Here is a 17,812-nt window from a genome sequence, read left to right as displayed (position 1 = left end):
TGAAGGGTTGTGAGGGGAGAAGGGATTCAGCATAGACGTTTCAAGCAACTGACAGTGAATGTTGTGCTGGTGAAATAGGTTGGCAGCCCAGAGACAATGCTTTGCTGATCAAAGAAGGAATCATGGCATTAAAGGCCCAAGATGATGGCAAATGAAGAGCATGTTCATTGTGTCTTAATGCGAGTGTCTCACCCCAACAGATCCACCCCGGGAGCCCGAGTTGACCTCCTTCCTGGAGACACCAGATGGGCAGCTGGGCGTTCTCCAGTGCACTGTTGATAGTGACCCACAGTCACAGTTATCTCTGTTCAGAGGAGGTGAACTTGTGGCTTCCACCACTGGCTCCCACCGGGCAGCCGGACAGCGAGTCAGCGTCTCCTCATCACACAACAGCTTGAAGGTGGAGATCCAGGCTGTGGTGATGGAGGATGAAGGAAAGTATGTGTGTTCTGCTAGTAACGCGTACGGCAACTCAACCACCTCACTGAACTTCACTGCAGAGAGTGAGTGCAACATTGCCCTCTACTGCCATGGGAATTGGATCCATCCATCCATCCCCCTACATACTGCTGTATCCAGCCAGCCAGCCACCTAGATACCTCTTATAGCTATAGATCCAGCCATACATACCCCTGTATCTACCTATCCATCCACACATCCCCATACATCCCCCTATATCCATCCATCCACCTAAATACCCTCTGTATCTATCTATTCATGCATTCCCATACATACCCCTGCATCCATCCATCCATCAATCCTCTTACATACCCCTGTATCTATCTGTCCATCCTTCCCCATACTTATCCCCATATCTCTCTCTCTCTCTAATCCTTGCATCCCCATACAGATCGCTGTAACCATCCATTCATCCCTCTACATAACCATCATATCCATCTGTCCATCTCCATACATACCCCTTTATCTATCCATCCATCTATCCCCATAGTATATAAACATTTTCTCACATTAGTCTTTCCTCCCAGCTGCAAGGGTCTGGATCTCTCCTTCGCCGGATGTCCACGAGGGGGATGCTGTTAACCTGACCTGTGCAGTTGACAGTGATGCCCCGGGGATGCCGCACTACACCTGGTATAAGAACAACGTATGGTTCAGCAAGGGCCCTGGCAGGTCACTTACGTTTCCCAAGGTCACCACCGCTGATGCTGCATCCTACCACTGCACAGTGAAGACCCAGGAGAGGGTTAGAAGCTCTTCCCCAGGCACTTTGAACGTCCTCTGTAAGTTCTTTGCATGATTGAACTGTGCAAGGTTCAGAGAAAAATGCCTCTGTATTCACCAGCCCAACCCAGCGCCCCCAGCCCACTGGCACTAAAAAGGGGAGCTAGATAAGCGACCCCTCCATACATTAGTGAGGAGGGGAGGGCTGCATCCTGCTTTGGCTACTGCTGGAGACAAGACCCCAGAGTTGGTGGACCTATGGTCTGATCTGCAGGGCAAAGTCTACGTCCTTAGAGGAACCCCATTGTAGGAGCGTAGTGTAGTCCTCCCGCCGCCCCCTGGTCTTTAGAAAGCAGACAGTGCTCCATGGTTTGTGCCCACTCAAACCACACATGGGAGAAAAGGCATTCAAACATTAGCAAGAGACGTGTTTGGATTGAGCCTTAAAATACTGAGCTATCCCTTGGGAACTGGGGGTTCGAAGGATCTGGGAATTGTGTCGAGTAAGGGGTGGGGTCTAGTCTGGGGGTCAGGGAAGGTTTCCTTGTCCCCATCCTGACTCCCGAGAATGGAAATCCGCCCATGCTCCTGGGCACGTGCTCCCAGCTGGTTCCCAACCTGGCTGTCAGTTTAGGAGTCAGCTGTTAGAGGACATGTCAGGTGGGTAGCTGTGGAGGGCGTGGGCAGCCGGGAGATGGGTGGGCGGAGCTCATTGGGGAGGTAAGGCAGCTGCAAAGGGTCACGTCTAGGTGTGGAAGTGGGATGGACAGTGGTTCGGACTGAGCTACTTTCAGCTGGAAACCAGGTAAATTCAGAATTTGCCAAATCTCATCTAAAGCCAGAACCATGGCCCTCCTTGTTACCGCCAGCCACAGCCTCACCTGGAACTAGATGTGGGTGAAAAATTCCAAGCATTTTTTACAAAAAGTGTTGAAATTTTTTCACATTTTTCAAAATTCTCCAAGAAAAATTTACAAAACCTGAAACGGAAAAATGGTCCATTTTCAAAAACTGTTTTCATTAAACATTTTCTGATTTTTGAAAACCAAAAATGGATTTATTTTTATTGGAAACCATTTTTTTTTAAACGAAAGCCAAAAAAACATTTTACAGAAACATTTTTGGTTTCTGGTTTTTCTATGTTCATTAAAAAAAAGTTTCCATTAAAAATATTTTTCAGAGGTTCATGGATTCCGAGTCCAGAAGGGACCACTGTGACCATCCAGTCTGCTCTCCTCTATAACACACCCGGAGACCTGCCCCACAATAATCCCTAGCGCCGAACTTTTAGAAAACCAGCCAAACTTGATTTAAAAATTGCTAATGATGGAGAATCCACCATGATCCTTGTTAAGTTGTTCCAAGGGTTAATTACTCTCACCGTTAACAATTCACACCTTATTTCAAGTCTGAATTTGTCCAGCTTCAACTTCCAGCCTTTGGATTGTGTTAGACCTTTGTCTGCTAGAGTGAAGAGCCCATTGTTAAATATTTGTTCCCCGTGTAGGCACGTATCGACTGTGATCAAATCACCTCTTAAGCTTCTCTTTGTTGAGTAAAACAAATTGATCTCCTTGAGTCTGGACTTGTTGGCTGAGTTCCCCAAAAACTCAGCCAACAAGTCCAGGGGTCCTCCTCACCCCCTTTATCCTGAGTATCAAGTGCTGAGGCAAGAAAGCGGAGCAAACATTGCTCAAAATGGCACAGGACAATGGGCATGACGTTCGAACGGAGTTCACGCGGCCTACATTCAAGCCCTGCTTGTGTTTATTTCCCATGAGTATTAGGGTAAAAGAGTTCCCGGGAGAGAAGTTGCCAAAAGTGGAGAATCCACAGCTGATTCTAGAGAAATCTGATGAAAAGCGAGTTTTCAACTCCACCCCCCCCCCCGAAACCTGATTCTTAGAGTCACACTCTCATCCAATCAGGGAACAGTGACACACCATGTGACACCAACGTGTCCAAGCAATACTGCTTGAATTTTGTATTGAATACTCATCACAAACAGCTTGTGAACAAGCGACAGGCCAAGAGTCAGTCATAGAAATCCCCTGCCAAGTAATTTTGAATAATGACATAACTAGAAAAAAGAAGAGCAGGAGGACTTGTGGCACCTTAGAGACTAACAAATTTATTAGAGCATAAGCTTTCGTGGACTACAGCCCACTTCTTCGGATGCATAGTGGGCTGTAGTCCACGAAAGCTTATGCTCTAATAAATTTGTTAGTCTCTAAGGTGCCACAAGTCCTCCTGTTCTTCTTTTTGCGGATACAGACTAACACGGCAGTTACTCTGAAACCTAGAAAAAAGAGGCAAAGTTCACTGAATAAATCATAGAATATCAGGGTTGGAAGGGACCTCTGGAGGTCATCTAGTCCAGCCCCCTACTCAAAGCAGGACCAATCCCCAAACAGATTTTTGCCCTAGATCCCTAATTGGCCCCCTCAAGGATTGAACTCATAACCCTAGGTTTAGCAGGCCAATGCTCAAACCACTGAGCTATCCCCGGGAGCACCGCCAGCTTCTCTGCCGCCCTAGGTGGCAGAAGGTCCCGCCCCAAAATGCCGCCCCCGCACAGAGGCAGCGGAAGGTCCCGTCGCCAAAATACCATCGCGGTCGCTGCCCCCCAAATTGTAGTTCCCTAGGTGACCGCCTCGGTCTCCTAATGGGTTGCGCTGGCCCTGGCTATCCCTCCCCCCCCCCCCAAATGAGCTGTGACAAATTGCTTGCCCAGCTCTAATAACGGCTCCTTCCTGGCTCTAGTTAACAGGGTCCCAAGCTAGAAGAAGCCATTCGATTATCCAGTCCGACCACCTGTATAGCACAGGGCAGGGAATTTCACCCAGGTACCCAATAATTTGTGAGTCACTGACGTCACGTTGAAATTCTGAAGTCAAATTAAATCCTCCTTCCTTGTAGATCCTCCCAGGAATCTCTGGGTGAAGTCCTTCCTGGAGACTCAAGATGGGAAGCTAGCCATCATCGTCTGTGCTGTTGACAGTAACCCGCAGTCAGAACTGGCCCTGCGCAGAGCTGGTGAGCTGGTTGCTTCTGGTTCCTCCCGAGGTGACGGGGCATCCGGACAGAGGTTACGCGTCTCGTCCTCTCCTAACACCTTGAAACTGGAGATCAGGAGCGTCACCTTGGAGGATGAAGGGACGTACGTGTGCTCGGCAAACAATGCGATCGGCGAGGCCAGCACCTCCGTATACTTCACCATCGAGAGTGAGTATGGAGTTCGTCACTCCCATTGCACTCCAGGGTTGCTTAGAAGGGAATTCGGGGCAGATTCTCTCCCACACTGCCCTACCCCTGCACCCGGGAGTGAAATCTTCCTGTCTATTCTGCTGGGGATTCTCCTGGCCAGGAGAGTGCTAACTAAGTGGGGAAAGAAGCCACAGAGCCATCTGACCCCAGCATAGGGGGTGTGTAGAGACAGGGAAGCAGATATGGCTGAAACATGCTGTGCTCCAGCTATCCCTGGTTGGTGAATGTGGATCATTGCCAGGTGTGTAGGTTAGAGCAGCCCCCAAGCTGCTCTAACCCGTGCCAGGCCTGGGGTAGAATTGGGCAGAGGATCAGAGATCTGTAACAGTCTACCAAGCTGGTTAGTTATTAGTTTCAAAGAGCTGCTCCAGCTGTATCCATTCCAGCTTTGCTCTGGTTTCTTCCACAGCTGTGAGGGTTGTGATCCAAGCAGGTCCCGATGTACGTGAGGGGGACCACATCACACTGACCTGTGAGGATACCAGTGCCCGGCCGAGCATCATTTACACCTGGTACAAGAACACCAAATGGCTGGCGGAGGGCCCTGGCAGTTCCCTCACGATCCGTGGTGCGGCGGGCACCGATGCCGGCTTGTACTCCTGCACGGCTCACAATGACAGGGGAAGGAGGACATCTCTGCCCACCGCCTTGCGCGTGCTCTGTAAGTTGCCTGCAGTTTAGATAACGTTACGTCCTCTCAGATGGAGCATGCAACCGAATTCCCAGTGCAGGTGGCTTCAATCACAAAACCAAGTCTTGCGGGGTGCCTGCCAGGACTAACTCCAGGGACAAGCCATCATTGTTTCTCCGGGGAATGGGGGACATTTCCCTGCTGGACACAACCCAAATGGGTCAAATTCTTGAAACGTTATTTAGCTTTAAATATCTTAAGTGGAAACGTGACCCACACTAGAAAGGGAAGGTCTTTGTCCCCCTCTAGTGGCTGCTCCACATCAGAGGTTAATGAGTCTGCCATGGCTGCCGGCTAATGAACGGGCTTAGTCCTTTCACTCGCGCTTTTAGCTCTGTAAATCCTCGGTTCAAATCCTGCTGTTGGCTCAGATGGGGTCAGTTATAGAAACATACCGGGCCAAAACCTGCTTTCAGTGGTGGCAGTGTAAATCCAGAGGAACAGAGTTTCTCCAGAGCAATGCTACCCCACAGTGATTCAGGGACCAATGAGAAGTGCCTTCAAAATACCTGAGAGAGAAGGAGATTGACTCCGGCAGCGTTACACTGGTGTAACGGAGATCGGCATGTGCTGCACTGCATCTGCCCTAGCGCTCTATTAACAGTGGGCACAGCCCCATGGGCTTTCCCCGCATTGCTGTCTGCCTGGGCCTCGGCCCTGGCCTGGAGGGCAAACTCCAGGAGAGACAGAGAAGCTCATGTGCTGTGGCCCATTCCACCTTCGGCCTCTCTGCTGTGACTGCCAACAGGAGGCAATCGGCGCCAGTTGTGGTGCTGCTCCCTAACAACTCTGTTCAGGCTCTGGGTCACGTCACACAGATCGGTGGATAGTCATCAAGTGCCGATGACGTCCGGTCACCACTGAGCTAGTCAGAGAGTTGACCAGGGGCCCAGTGTTATAAGCGTCACGCTAGAACCGATTGGGAATTTTGTAACAAAACGTTTTTTCATTGGAAAACACTGATTCCTCAGAGCCTAAACGCTTCATAGGAAAGGGTCAAGTTCCATGAATTTCCCATTTCAAACTTTTTTGGAAAAGAGAGAGTCTACGTCGTCGAAGCATCCCATTTCGACATTTTCTAAATGCTTTTTGGTTCAAACCGATTTCCCATTTAGAAATTTAAGTTAACTGAAAAAAGCGACAAAGAGTCCTGTGGCACCTTATAGACTAACAGACGTATTGGAGTATAAGCTTTCGTGGGTGAATACCCACTGTGACTGATGAAGTGAGTATTCACCCACGAAAGCTCATGCTCCAATACGTCTGTTAGTCTATAAGGTGCCACAGGACTCTTTGCCGCTTTTTACAGATCCAGACTAACACGGCCACCCTCTGAAAGTTAACTGAAGATACAAAACATGTAAAAAATATGAATCTGTCAACATTGAAACAAAATGTATCCAAAATTATTGAGACAAAATGTTCCGATTGCGATGTTCAAAAACAAATGTCAGATTTTTGGTCTGCGAAAGTTGTTGCGATTTCGATTTTCCATCCTGATTTGGGACAGGGAGAGTTTTTTAAAATCTCAAAAATGCTCAAAGAGCAGGAAAACCATTTCCTTTCCAAAGTTACTCCATACCCCCTGCCCATCCCCAGAGCCATCTGGCCAAACTCTGCAAGCCCCTTCCAGAAGAAAGTCACTGTCTTTGTTTTTTAACTCAAGTACAACGTGTTCTTGTCCCTTCAGACGCCCCAAGGAAGCCCTCACTCATCTCCTTCCTAGATGCCCAGGATGGGCACCAGGCCATCATCCAATGCACTGTCGACAGCTACCCACCGTCAGATGTAGCCTTGTACCGAGGGGCTGAGCGCACGCCCATGGCTTCCACCCGGGGTTCTCGGGGCTCACCCAACCAGCGGCTGAGCATTCACGTGTCCCACAACTCCCTGAAGGTGGAGATGAAGGACGTCATGCTGGAGGACGCAGGCCAGTACGTCTGCTCGGCTAACAACACCTACGGCAGTGCCGCAGCATCCGTGCGCTTCGGTGTGGAGAGTGAGTGCAGGTGTCTTTTTAACCCTTCTGTGCCGTGCTCTCTCCCTGGAGCACCCACAGGCTATGGGGGGATTTGGATTCAGATCCCACGGGGTGGGGCCAAAGCAGAAACTGGAGCTTGTGCACCTGCAACCTCTGGGGAAACTCCGATTTAAATCTTGATCTGAGCATCACAGCAGATTTGGGTGTAGAGCTCAATGCTAGCAGCTGGTGCTAGGCTGACAATGTTAGAGGCTAAGACTGAGATTTGCCAAGTGATCTAGGGCAGTGGTTCTCAACCAGGGGTCTGGGGCCCTCTGGGGGGGCCGCGAGCAGGTTTCAGGGCTGGTGTTAGACTAGCTGGGGCCCAGGGCAGAAAGCCGAAGCCCCAGCGCATGGGGCTGAAGTCCAGGGCCCTGAGCCCCGCCACCCGGGGCTGAAGCCGAAGTCTGAGCAATGAAGCTTCATGGGGGCCCCTGTGGTGTGGGACCCCAGGCAATTGCCCTGCACTAACGCCAGCCCTGGCTTTTATACGCAGAAAAGCGGTTACTGTGGCACAGGTGGGCGGTGGAGTTTTTATAGCATGCAGGGGGCAGCTGCAGAAAGAAAAAAGTTGAGAACCCTGATCTAGGGGATTTAGACACATAGATGCCAATAATGTCACTGAGACAAGGTGGGTGAGGTAATATCTTTATTGAAGTTGGTTCAATAGAAGATATTACATCACCCACCTTGTCTCTCTAATATCCCGGACTGACATGGCTACAACAACATGGCATACAATAATGTCACTGGGAGATATGTGTCAAAACCCCCTAGCCTGCTTTGAAAATCACATTCCCCCAATGATATCTTTATCTGCACAAGCAATGGCAGTGCAATATACCTAACACATGTGCTTCTCCATGCCCCAGCTCTGACCTGGAGGGATCACCTCTAGCAATGAGTAGATAGTTCATTTCTTTGGTCCATTCAAAGGGGGCCAACAAGGGGTCCGATCAGTGCCAATTATGGTGGTAGGTTTTGTGGAGGAGGCATCTGGACTAAGACACACCAAACAGCCATCAGAAGGGTCGAACCTTGGGCTAGTTGGAACTGGAATCCGAGATGACTAGCACTGGTTGGAAAATGGAGATTATTTTCTGTCGAAAATGTTGACAGAAATTAACATTTTTCGGTTTTGTGGACATTTTTTGCAGAATTTTTCGATGAAAAACCAAAATCTCAAAAATTGTTGAAAACCAAAAGTCGTTATTTTTAACACACACACACACACACACACACACACACACACATCAGCAAAAATGGAAATTTTCTTGCAAAAATGTCCATTGTCAAAAAAAAAAAAAAAAAAAAACCTGAAAAAGAATTCGGATGAAAATTTTTTAAGCAGCTCTGAGCAGCTAATCGCATGAAACATGGAGCTCTGCCGGTTCCCACTAGAATACACATGGCTGATTTTCCTGATCTCTTCTCCCCATCAGCTGTCAGAATCATGATTGAACCATCTCAGGAAATCCACGAAGGAGTCACAGTCAACGTGACCTGCCTGGTTGCCGATTGGCTCGGGGGCGAGACCAACTACACCTGGTATAAGAACAGCAAGTGGCTGCAGGATGGTCCCGTTAGGTCGCTCCACCTTGATAGGGTCTCCAGCGCCGACACGGGGTCATACCACTGTCGGGCAGAGGGGAGGACAGGAAGTGCCATCTCTGCCCTGGTCAGCTTGGATGTGCTCTGTGAGTGTCAAGGGGATTTGGGGGTTCATTTGTTCGCACTAAATAAAGGCAACTTGTTGTTGTTATCTGTTATTTCTAGAGAGCCATAGATGTGCCCAGCGCTCTATGAGAGTAAAATTAAGACCCAGGCCCAAGGCAGAGCCCCAGATCCAACCCGCTCTGAACTAGGAGAGCATCTAGAATCCAAAATCAAGACGCAAACGTCCCCTCCCTTTAAATGAACCCAACCAAACAATGATTGAAACAACCTCTTCCTTCTCCTGCAGTCTCCCCTCCTCCTCTCTCCCCTGTCCTTTCACCCCTCACCCCTTGGATGCTAAAAGCCTGGCTAACGTGATTTCTTGGCATTTGTGTAGCGCTGTTTGCAGATTCACTTTGAAGGTCAATAATAGAGTGAGTCGAACAATTTACAAGGGGACAGTTTTCCATTGGAAAATGCTGATTTGACAACACAAACGTTTCCCCAGAACGTATCCATTTCATTGAATTTTTCAAGGGGGAAATCACTAAAATGTTTTGTTGTGATAAGATCCAAATGTTTTGTTCCAATAAGGCTGAAATGCTTTATTTCCATAATATAACAGAAGAGTCAACACTACAAAGTCAAAATGAAACATTCTGATGGTATCCGAAAGAAACTTTTGGATAAGGTTGAGAAGAAATATTCCATTATGCAAAAAATTACGAGATTTCAAAGCAGGACAAATGAAATTTTGAAATCTTGGAATTTCTCATGGGATGGAAAGTCTGTTTTGTGATCTGTTCTAGTCAATAACCGTAGACCACCACTGGCTGTTCTTAACCAGTCACCCCCTCTTTGTCAGTTGAAGAAGTCCAGCCACCTGATTTAACAGTAACATTGTCTCCTCCATGCAGATGCTCCAAGGAACCCATCAATGAACGCCTTCCTGGAGAACCGCAATGCAAGGGTGGGCCTCATCCATTGCACGGCTGATAGCAACCCACGGGCTGAATTAGCCCTGTACAGAGAGGATAAACTAGTGGCTTCCAGCCAAGGTCCACGCTCAGCAGCCAGCCAGAGGGTCAGTGTGTTTCCATCCTACAACACCTTGAGAGTGGAGATCTGGGACGTCACATCAGCGGATTCAGCAGAATACACGTGCGTGGCCAGCAATGCACTGGGCAACGTGACAGCCACCTCCTACTTCAGTGCGCAAAGTGAGTCAGGCTGCTAGGGGGCTGTGAGACAGGCAGAGCTATCAGCCGTGGGTGAGGCTGCCACGTCCCATCTAATCCATCCCCACAGACAACGTAGGATTGTTCCCTACAGCGTGTCCTCCATCCAGTACCGTTGTACCCAGCAGGGGGCACAGACCCTCCGAGGAGCAGATCTGAATCCATCCAGCAGGGGGCAGTGAGGCACATGTGCAAACACAGACACACATAAGAACGGCCAGACTTGGTCTGACCAATCGTCCATCCAGCCCAGTCTCCTGTCTACCGACAGTGGCCAATGCCAGGTGCCCCAGAGGGAATGAACAGAACAGGGCAATTATTGAGTGATCCAGCCCCTGTTGCCCAGTCCCAGGATCTGGCAGTCAGAGGCTAAGGGGCAGCCAGAGCATGGGGTTGCATCTCTGACCATCTTGGCGAATAGCCATTGATGGACCTGTCCTCCATGAATGTATCTGCAGGGCCGGTGCAACCACTAGGCGAACTAGGCAGCCGCCTAGGGTGCCTAGTGGTTGAGGGCGCCTAAAAGCCCGCTCAGGCGAGGGAGGTGGAGTGGAGGTGAGCTGGGGCGGGCTCCCCGGCCGGAGTTAGCTTCCGCGGGGGGGACTCCGCAGGTGGGGTTAGCTGCCGCGGGGGGGGCGGGGGGCAGGGTTAGCTGAGTTGGGGGGTGGCGCAAGGTGGAAGTTTCACCTAGGGTGCAAAACTTCCTTGCACCGGTCCTGTGTATCTGATGCTTTTTTGAACCCTGTTATAGTTTTGGCCTTCACAACATCCCTTGGCAAGGAGTTCCACAGGGTGACTGTGCGTTGTGCAAAGAAATACTTCCTCTGATTTGTTTTAAACCTGCTGCCTATCAGCAGGTGACCTCTGGTTCTTGTGTTATATGAAGGAGTAAATAACACTTCCTTATTTACTTTCTTCAAACCAGTCATGATTTTATAGACCTCGGTCACATCCACAACTCCGAGATCTCTTGGAGATCTGATCCTACCCAGCAGGGGGCAGTGGGACACACAAGCAGGTCCATCTGGAGGTGATGGAGCACAGACAATAGCCACGACGCGATGACTGAAACAACAGATTGATGACATGAAGACTCAGATGTTGCGGTAGAAGAACACAGCCTCCTAGCTTTGAGTGCTGAGTGTGTTGTCAGACCTGACAAACACAAGTCACTGGCCTTCCAGGAAGGGGGCTGGAGAGGGAGAGGTTAAATCCAGTACATCAGGAGGGCAACTTCACCTTTCCAAAACTCACTGCCTCCTGCCCTGTACCCATGTTTTGCCCCTGTTGGAGTGACTTGAGTCACAGCAGTGTCTGAGAAATCACTATGCAGACAGCTGTTTGTGGTTTTACACTGGCCGGAATAACCCTCCTCTCCTCTCTCCTCCTCAGCTCTCGCTGACCTCCGCTTGTACAAGATCCTGGCCGGGATGTTCATCGCAGCGCTGGGGGCTATTGTTCTGGCCATTGCAGTGGTCCTGTTATGGCCCAGGTAACTTGGTTCTTGATGCTTTAGTTCATAGAAGCGGCTCAAGGGTCTCCAATTGGGCTGGCTCACAAGGGCTGGGAAGGGACGGCTTGTTTTGGGGTGGGTGATTTTTATTTATTGTTTATGTGATATTACTAAAGCCAGCCCACAAGGAGAGGTAAGTTTTGACCAGGAAAAAGCCTGAAGTGATGTTTATTTGAACAGTCCAAGAGGGAAATTGAGGCAGGCTGCCTGTAGGCCATGAGGGGGCACATGAGAGGCTGCTGGCCTGGTTACAGACTGTGAATCCTTTTGCTGCGGGGTCGCTGGCCAAGCCAGTGGTGAACATGAGTTGTATGACCCACTGCTCAGCGTGTTGTGTCTCCCACTCTACGTGATCCACAAAGGATGTCAGGCTGTTACAGTCCAACCTGAAGAGCTGGTCTCTATAGCAGATGCTGTAGAGACTGCCATGGTTAGCTCTGGAAGTCCCTGGTTTGGGCCCTGATGGTGCCATTTGAGAGTTTTTGAGCACCTTGTGCACAATGCCTCGCCAGGTCTCAGGCCAGTTCCAGGTGTTGGCCTCACAACTGGCCCCCTCCCTGGCAGTCTAAGGGGAGAAACCAATGACTGAATGGCTCTGGAGAATGGCAGCCCCTCTTGTATCGAGCGTGTGCATTCAGGAGCCGCATCTGACGGAGGAAGGCATTGGTGGTCAGACACCACAATGATGGGCACATGAGAATAACACACTGGCAAAGTGTGTGTCAGACCCCTCACTAGTGGCGGGTCCGCCACAGGAAAACAGCCTACTACTGCTAGCAGGATTGTTCCTTTAACTCAAGCAGCAGAGGTCTGCTCTTCAGCTCTGGGTTCAGATCCTGCTGATGACCCAAGCTAGGGTTTGTGATGTAGGTGGACAGACGGAACGGCAGGCCTGCCGAGTTGGGCTTTTTCTGCTCCTAAAGTGCTAACCCCCCTCGCCTCCTCCCCTGCCTAGGATAACAAAGCTAGTGAAGCCGCTAAAAGACGAAAGCTCCATGGAACTGACCGGCACAAGGGAACAATTGCAGGTGCGATTCCTCAGTGTGGCTGGGTTGGTGCCGGGCTGGGGCTTGGCCCGGGGGCACCAGAGCTGGGGGTCAAGCCCCCAGCTGCTCAAAGGCGTAAAAGACAGTCTGGCCAACTGGACTGAGAGGCTCTGGTTGCTTTGCTGTTGCCTACAGAGCCGGCCTCGGGTTGGATACTGGGGACATGAGTTCAGGAGAGTGGGACTGATGGGGATGGAGCGGGCAGAGGGGTTAATGCACTGGGGTGCATAAGGAGCTGAAATCCTGGGCCAGCGTTGGGATCAAACAGGAGCTGGGTTGAATTTTTTCCAGCCCGCCCTGCCCTGCGCATGCTGGCCTATCAAAAAGGCCTGGGCATGAAAACTGCATGCTCCCCACAGCCTCCCCCATCTCTGTCTCTCCCCCTTCAAGCCTCTGTCTCACCCTCCAGCCCCGATGAGGTATGGAGAACCTTCTCTGTGGGCCTGTCTCCCCATTTCCCCCTGCTAGGCTCACCCCTCACCTAGGAGTATAATTCTTTGTGCCTGGAGCATAGGGGAAGATGCAGTCCATGCTGGGGGTGCAGGAGTTACTTAAGGACTAGATCCTCAGCTGGTACAACTCGACTTAGCTCCATTGGCTGCAGGGCAGCTGTGGGCGTCGACTGGCCCGTTGACGTCGGTGGATCTCTGCCGACCGGCACCCGCTGGGGATCCGGCCCGCTGATGTCCATGGAGCTCTGCGGACGGGCGCCGGCTGGATGTTGATAATTTAACCCCGCTGGCTAGGAAGAATGCTGGGTGAGGGTGGGAAGTCACACTCCCATTCCCCGGGCTGGCAGAGCTGAGGGCGGGTGGGTCCAGGGCCGGATGCTAGGCAGAGGGAGTGCTTGGAATAGAAGGGCGGAGCGACCCCTGCAGGAGGGTCAAAGATAGGCAGAGGGGCAGGATTTTAGCTCAGCAAGTCGATGCCACTGCCTACGGCCCCTGGTCCGTTTCTGGTACCAAAGATAACAGAGACCCGTGTTTGGTGCGTGGCCGGGGATCGTGCACTTGGGAGCTTGTCCCACAGGCTGATTTGGGGCTCTGGGGTTTTTCCCAGCAAATTCCAACCAGGAGGGGTTGTGTAACTTTTCCAGGTTGACGACACCTCCTCGATCAACAGATAACCACGGCGCCTGGCAGCGCCTGGAGCAGCCTGCGTGGCAGCCGCACTGAGACTCCCCTTGCCCAGCTGGACCCGGGCAGCGAAGTTGTTCTCACCCAGTGGCACATTTTTAGTGCTCGCCATACTTGGTACGTCGCATGTGTCAAATGCGGGACCGCTGTCAATACCCGGAACTGAGCCCGGGCTGTGAACAATCCCAGGCTGTCTCCCTCCACAAACCCACGCCGTCCGGAGCACCCTCATCTGTGCCCTGTGATTCCGCCAAGCCCCCACGTTTGCAATAAACTCCCGGCGTGCTGCCAAGCAGCTCATCAGTCACAAAATAAACCAAGGAGCAAAGTGTCGGTGTCACAAATGTTCAAAAGTACAACCCCTCTGGGCCTGATCCCGTGTGAGGGGAAGGCAGTGGGGGAGCTCCCCCTTGATAGCACAGATGCAGGATCAAGCCCTTAAACCTTGTCATTCTCAAAGCCTATTCAACCTTACTGGGGGAGCAGCTGGGGGAGCCCTCGGTATCTAACCACTGAGGGGGTGCTACGGGTGGATCTTGGCTCTCAGGTGAGGTGTGCCCAGCAATACAGACTCAACCCTCCTGTATCGAAGGGCTGCTATGGGAGATACCTAGGGCATTAGTCCATACCTGTGTATGTGCCCTACGTATGTGCCCAGGATGGGAATTCATAGATTATAAAGCTGGGAATGGGCGACAGGGGATGGATCACCTGATGATGACCTGTTCTGTTCATTCCCTCTGGGGCAATTGGCATTGGCCACTGTCAGATGACAGGACACTGGGCTGGATGGACCATTGGTCTGACCCAGGATGGCTGTTCTTATAAAGCCAAAAGGGACCATTGTGGTCATCTAGTCTGACATCCTCTATAATTCCTGAATTCATTCCTGTTTGAATAGCAGCAGATCTTTTAGAAAAAACATCCAGTCTTGATTTTAAACTTGCCAGTGATGGAAAATCTAATTACCCTCCGTGTTAAAAATGTCCCCCTTATATCTACTCTGAATATGTCTAGCTCCAACTTCCAGCCATCAGATATTGTCAGACCTTAGCCTGCTAGGGTGAAGAGGCCTCTCCTCTCAAATATTTGTTCCCTATGTAGATATTTACAGACTGGGATCCAGTCACCCCGTAACCTTCTCTTTGTTAAGCTAAACAGATGGAGCTCCTGGAGTCTATCACTAAAAGCAGATTTTCCAACCGTTTGATCATGTCCAGATATTTATCCCAACACTTCTCACACTTTGGGGGATGTCTGGGTCTGGAGTTCTGTTTCGGCCCATTAGAGACACAGGGGTCAGCTGCAAAGTTTGTGTCTGGATCCAAACTTTCCCTGAAGTCGTCGTGTGTTTGGATCAGAGGATGCCTGTTCAGGTCCCTCTCCAATTATAACTGCAGAGAGCTGATGGGGTGGAAACCCATCCTGTCCCAAGGAGAGCTAGGGCTACCCTCCAGGTACAGAACAGGGGCTTCAGAGGTCATTCCCCAGCTTCACCCATAGCAAGGCCAGGACTCCTGTGACCCATGGGATAGAAAGCCAAAAATCCAGAACATTTCCATGATCTGTAAAAAATGGTAACCCGTGAGGAGGCAAAATTTGCAGACGGTACAAAGTTCCTCAGAGCAAAGCAGACTGGGAGGAATTACAAATGGATCTCACAAAACTGGGTGACTGGGCAAAAAAATGGCAGATGAAATTCAGTCTTGATAAATGCAAAGTAACGCACATTGGAAAACATCATCCCAACTAGACATACAAATGATGGGGTCTAAATTAGCTGTTATCACTCAAGAAAGAGATCTTGTGGAGAGTTCTCTGAAAACATCCACTCAATGTGCAGCGGCGTCAAAAAAGCGACCAGAATGTTAGAAACCAGTAAGAAAGGGAGAGATAATAAGACAGAAAATATCAAATTGCCTCTATATAAATCCATGGTACGCCCACACCTTGAATACTGCGTGCAGATGTGGTCCCCCCATCTCAAAAAAGATCTATTAGAATTGCAAAAGGTGCAGAGAAGGGCAATAAAAATGATGAGGAGATGGAACAGCTTCCATAGGAGGCGAGATGAAAGAGACAGGGACTGTTCAGCTTGGAAAAGAGACGACGAAGCTGGGACTGGCCAACAGGGGCTGGATCACTTGATGATGACCTGTTCTGTTCACTCCCTCTGGGGCATCTGGCACTGGCCGCTGTCGGAAGACAGGACACTGGGCTAGATGGACCTTTGCTCTGACCCAGTCTGGCCATCCTCTGTTTGTCCTGCAGTGTCTTTCAAGCGACTGCCACCCCTAGGAGGCAGCTGCAAGACACCCCCAGTGGAGACACCTCCTGGGCCATTTGTGATCTTCCCAGATCCTGCCCTGGGGATACACCCCCCACCCCCCACCCCAAGAGAACACAAAGGCCTGTTCTGTACTATAGGGTCTGTCCGTGAATTGGCCAGGGTGACACCTGGTGGCGAAGTTAGGGAAATGCATGCTGCAGACACAGCTTCTCTGGGTGCTGCATGTTGCTTAAGGAAAAGATGAGGACGAGCAGCCGCTGGCCCCACTGAAGAGGCTCCGGCTCCTGAGTGAGGGGAGTTGCCTAGCGGAGGATTCCTCTTAGGGTCCTACAGCTCAGTCCGCTGGGCCCCATGGGGCTGGGAGCAGGCAGAGCCCTGAGCGTGGGGGGGCAGGGGAAGCAGCTTGTTTCTCAGAGTTGACTTCAGTGGAGGTCCTCAGCCTCTGGTCCTCCCCTCCTCTCCTTCTCCCACCCTTCTCTTCCCACCCCATCATTTGCAATTCAAGGCCCCCAAAAAACATCAAGTCAGGGCCTCCTGGTGCTGGGTGTCGCACAGACATAGTGAAGGCCAGCCCGTCCCCCAGAGAGATGACAGTCTAAGCAGCCGTGAGAGAAAACACACGGCAGCGCCTGGGGAACTGAGGCACAGAGTGTGACTTGCCTGCTTCTACACACAGCGTCTGCGGAGGAGCTAGGACTTGACTCCACACCTCTGAGATCCTGGTCTACTGCCTTAACCACTCACTCCCCGCCCATCAGCTCCCCTCTAGTTGTGTAACCAACCCTCCGGTCTGATTCCTTTCCCCGCAGCCCCATCGACAATCCAATTCACCACAGGGCCTGGTATCAGAACTGCAGTGTCTGCTCTGATTCCAGCTGCCTGGTGCTCCACTCCGCCCTCTCCGTGTGACACTGCTGGCCTGGGATTGACCAGACTGTGATAAAACCAAAGAAAGACCTGCCTCCTGCAGGGAGATTCAACTCCACAGCTGGACAGGCTGTTCCCATCTGCATCAGAGGGGGGTCAGCCACAATCTGCAGAGAGGGCAGGGGCAGATCGGAGAGGCGGGGCGGGCAAGTGACGCAGAAGATTCCTTAAGGCGAACAAGCAGCACTAATAGTTCATACGCTCAAGGCCACGTCTACCCTACAAAATTAAGTCCAACAAATGTATGTCGGTGTACAACCGCCACAGTGGTTCCCTCGCTTGTGCGTGCCTCCACGTTGCTCCTTGGGTTGGCAGCGCGCATCCTCCGGTTGTACTGTCAGTGTGGGGCACTGCGGGAAGGCTCCTGAAAGCCAGCAACAGTCGACATAAGCAACGCAGGGTCCACACTGACCCTGCATCGACCTAACGACAGCGACCTTGCCCCTGCCCAGCTGGGGAATGGAGATGTTAAGTCAGTGTAGCTGGCGTGTCAGCGGGAGTGAAATTGAAGTGTAGACACTTCCTTGGTTAGTCAAGTATCAGAGGGGTAGCCGTGTTAGTCTGAGTCTGTAAAAAGCAACAGAGGGTCCTGTGGCACCTTAGAGACTAACAGAAGTATTGGGAGCATAAGCTTTCGTGGGTAAGAACCTCACTTCTTCAGATGCAAGTAATGGAAATCTCCAGAGACAGGTATAAATCAGTATGGAGATAATGAGGTTAGTTCATTCAAGGAGGGTGGGGTGCTCTGCTAGCAGTTGAGGTGTGAACACCAAGGGAGGAGAAACTGCTTCTGTAGTTGGCTAGCCATTCACAGTCTTTGTTTAATCCTGATCTGATGGTGTCAAA

General features: G+C 50.9%; 1 protein-coding gene across 6 annotated transcripts in view; it reads left to right on the top strand.

The window, feature by feature from the left end:
* The window catches only part of SIGLEC1 (sialic acid binding Ig like lectin 1), an 80,165-nt gene extending 66,088 nt beyond the window's left edge, over positions 1 to 14,077 (top strand). For all 6 annotated transcript variants that reach the window (XM_065597378.1, XM_065597373.1, XM_065597376.1 and 3 more), the window contains 10 exons: positions 201 to 503; positions 987 to 1,241; positions 4,102 to 4,407; positions 4,859 to 5,110; positions 6,831 to 7,139; positions 8,603 to 8,857; positions 9,734 to 10,036; positions 11,447 to 11,546; positions 12,523 to 12,595; positions 13,710 to 14,077. In XM_065597378.1, coding sequence (XP_065453450.1) covers positions 201 to 503; positions 987 to 1,241; positions 4,102 to 4,407; positions 4,859 to 5,110; positions 6,831 to 7,139; positions 8,603 to 8,857; positions 9,734 to 10,036; positions 11,447 to 11,546; positions 12,523 to 12,595; positions 13,710 to 13,739 — 2,186 coding nt within the window. In that variant the 3' untranslated portion in view covers positions 13,740 to 14,077. The remainder of the gene's footprint in view (positions 1 to 200; positions 504 to 986; positions 1,242 to 4,101; positions 4,408 to 4,858; positions 5,111 to 6,830; positions 7,140 to 8,602; positions 8,858 to 9,733; positions 10,037 to 11,446; positions 11,547 to 12,522; positions 12,596 to 13,709) is intronic.
* The last annotated feature ends 3,735 nt before the right edge of the window (positions 14,078 to 17,812 follow it).

Source organism: Chrysemys picta, chromosome 5, assembly GCF_011386835.1.
Source record: "Chrysemys picta bellii isolate R12L10 chromosome 5, ASM1138683v2, whole genome shotgun sequence".
NCBI classification, from domain to species: Eukaryota; Metazoa; Chordata; order Testudines; family Emydidae; genus Chrysemys; species Chrysemys picta.
This window is presented reverse-complemented; position numbering and strand designations above follow the sequence as displayed.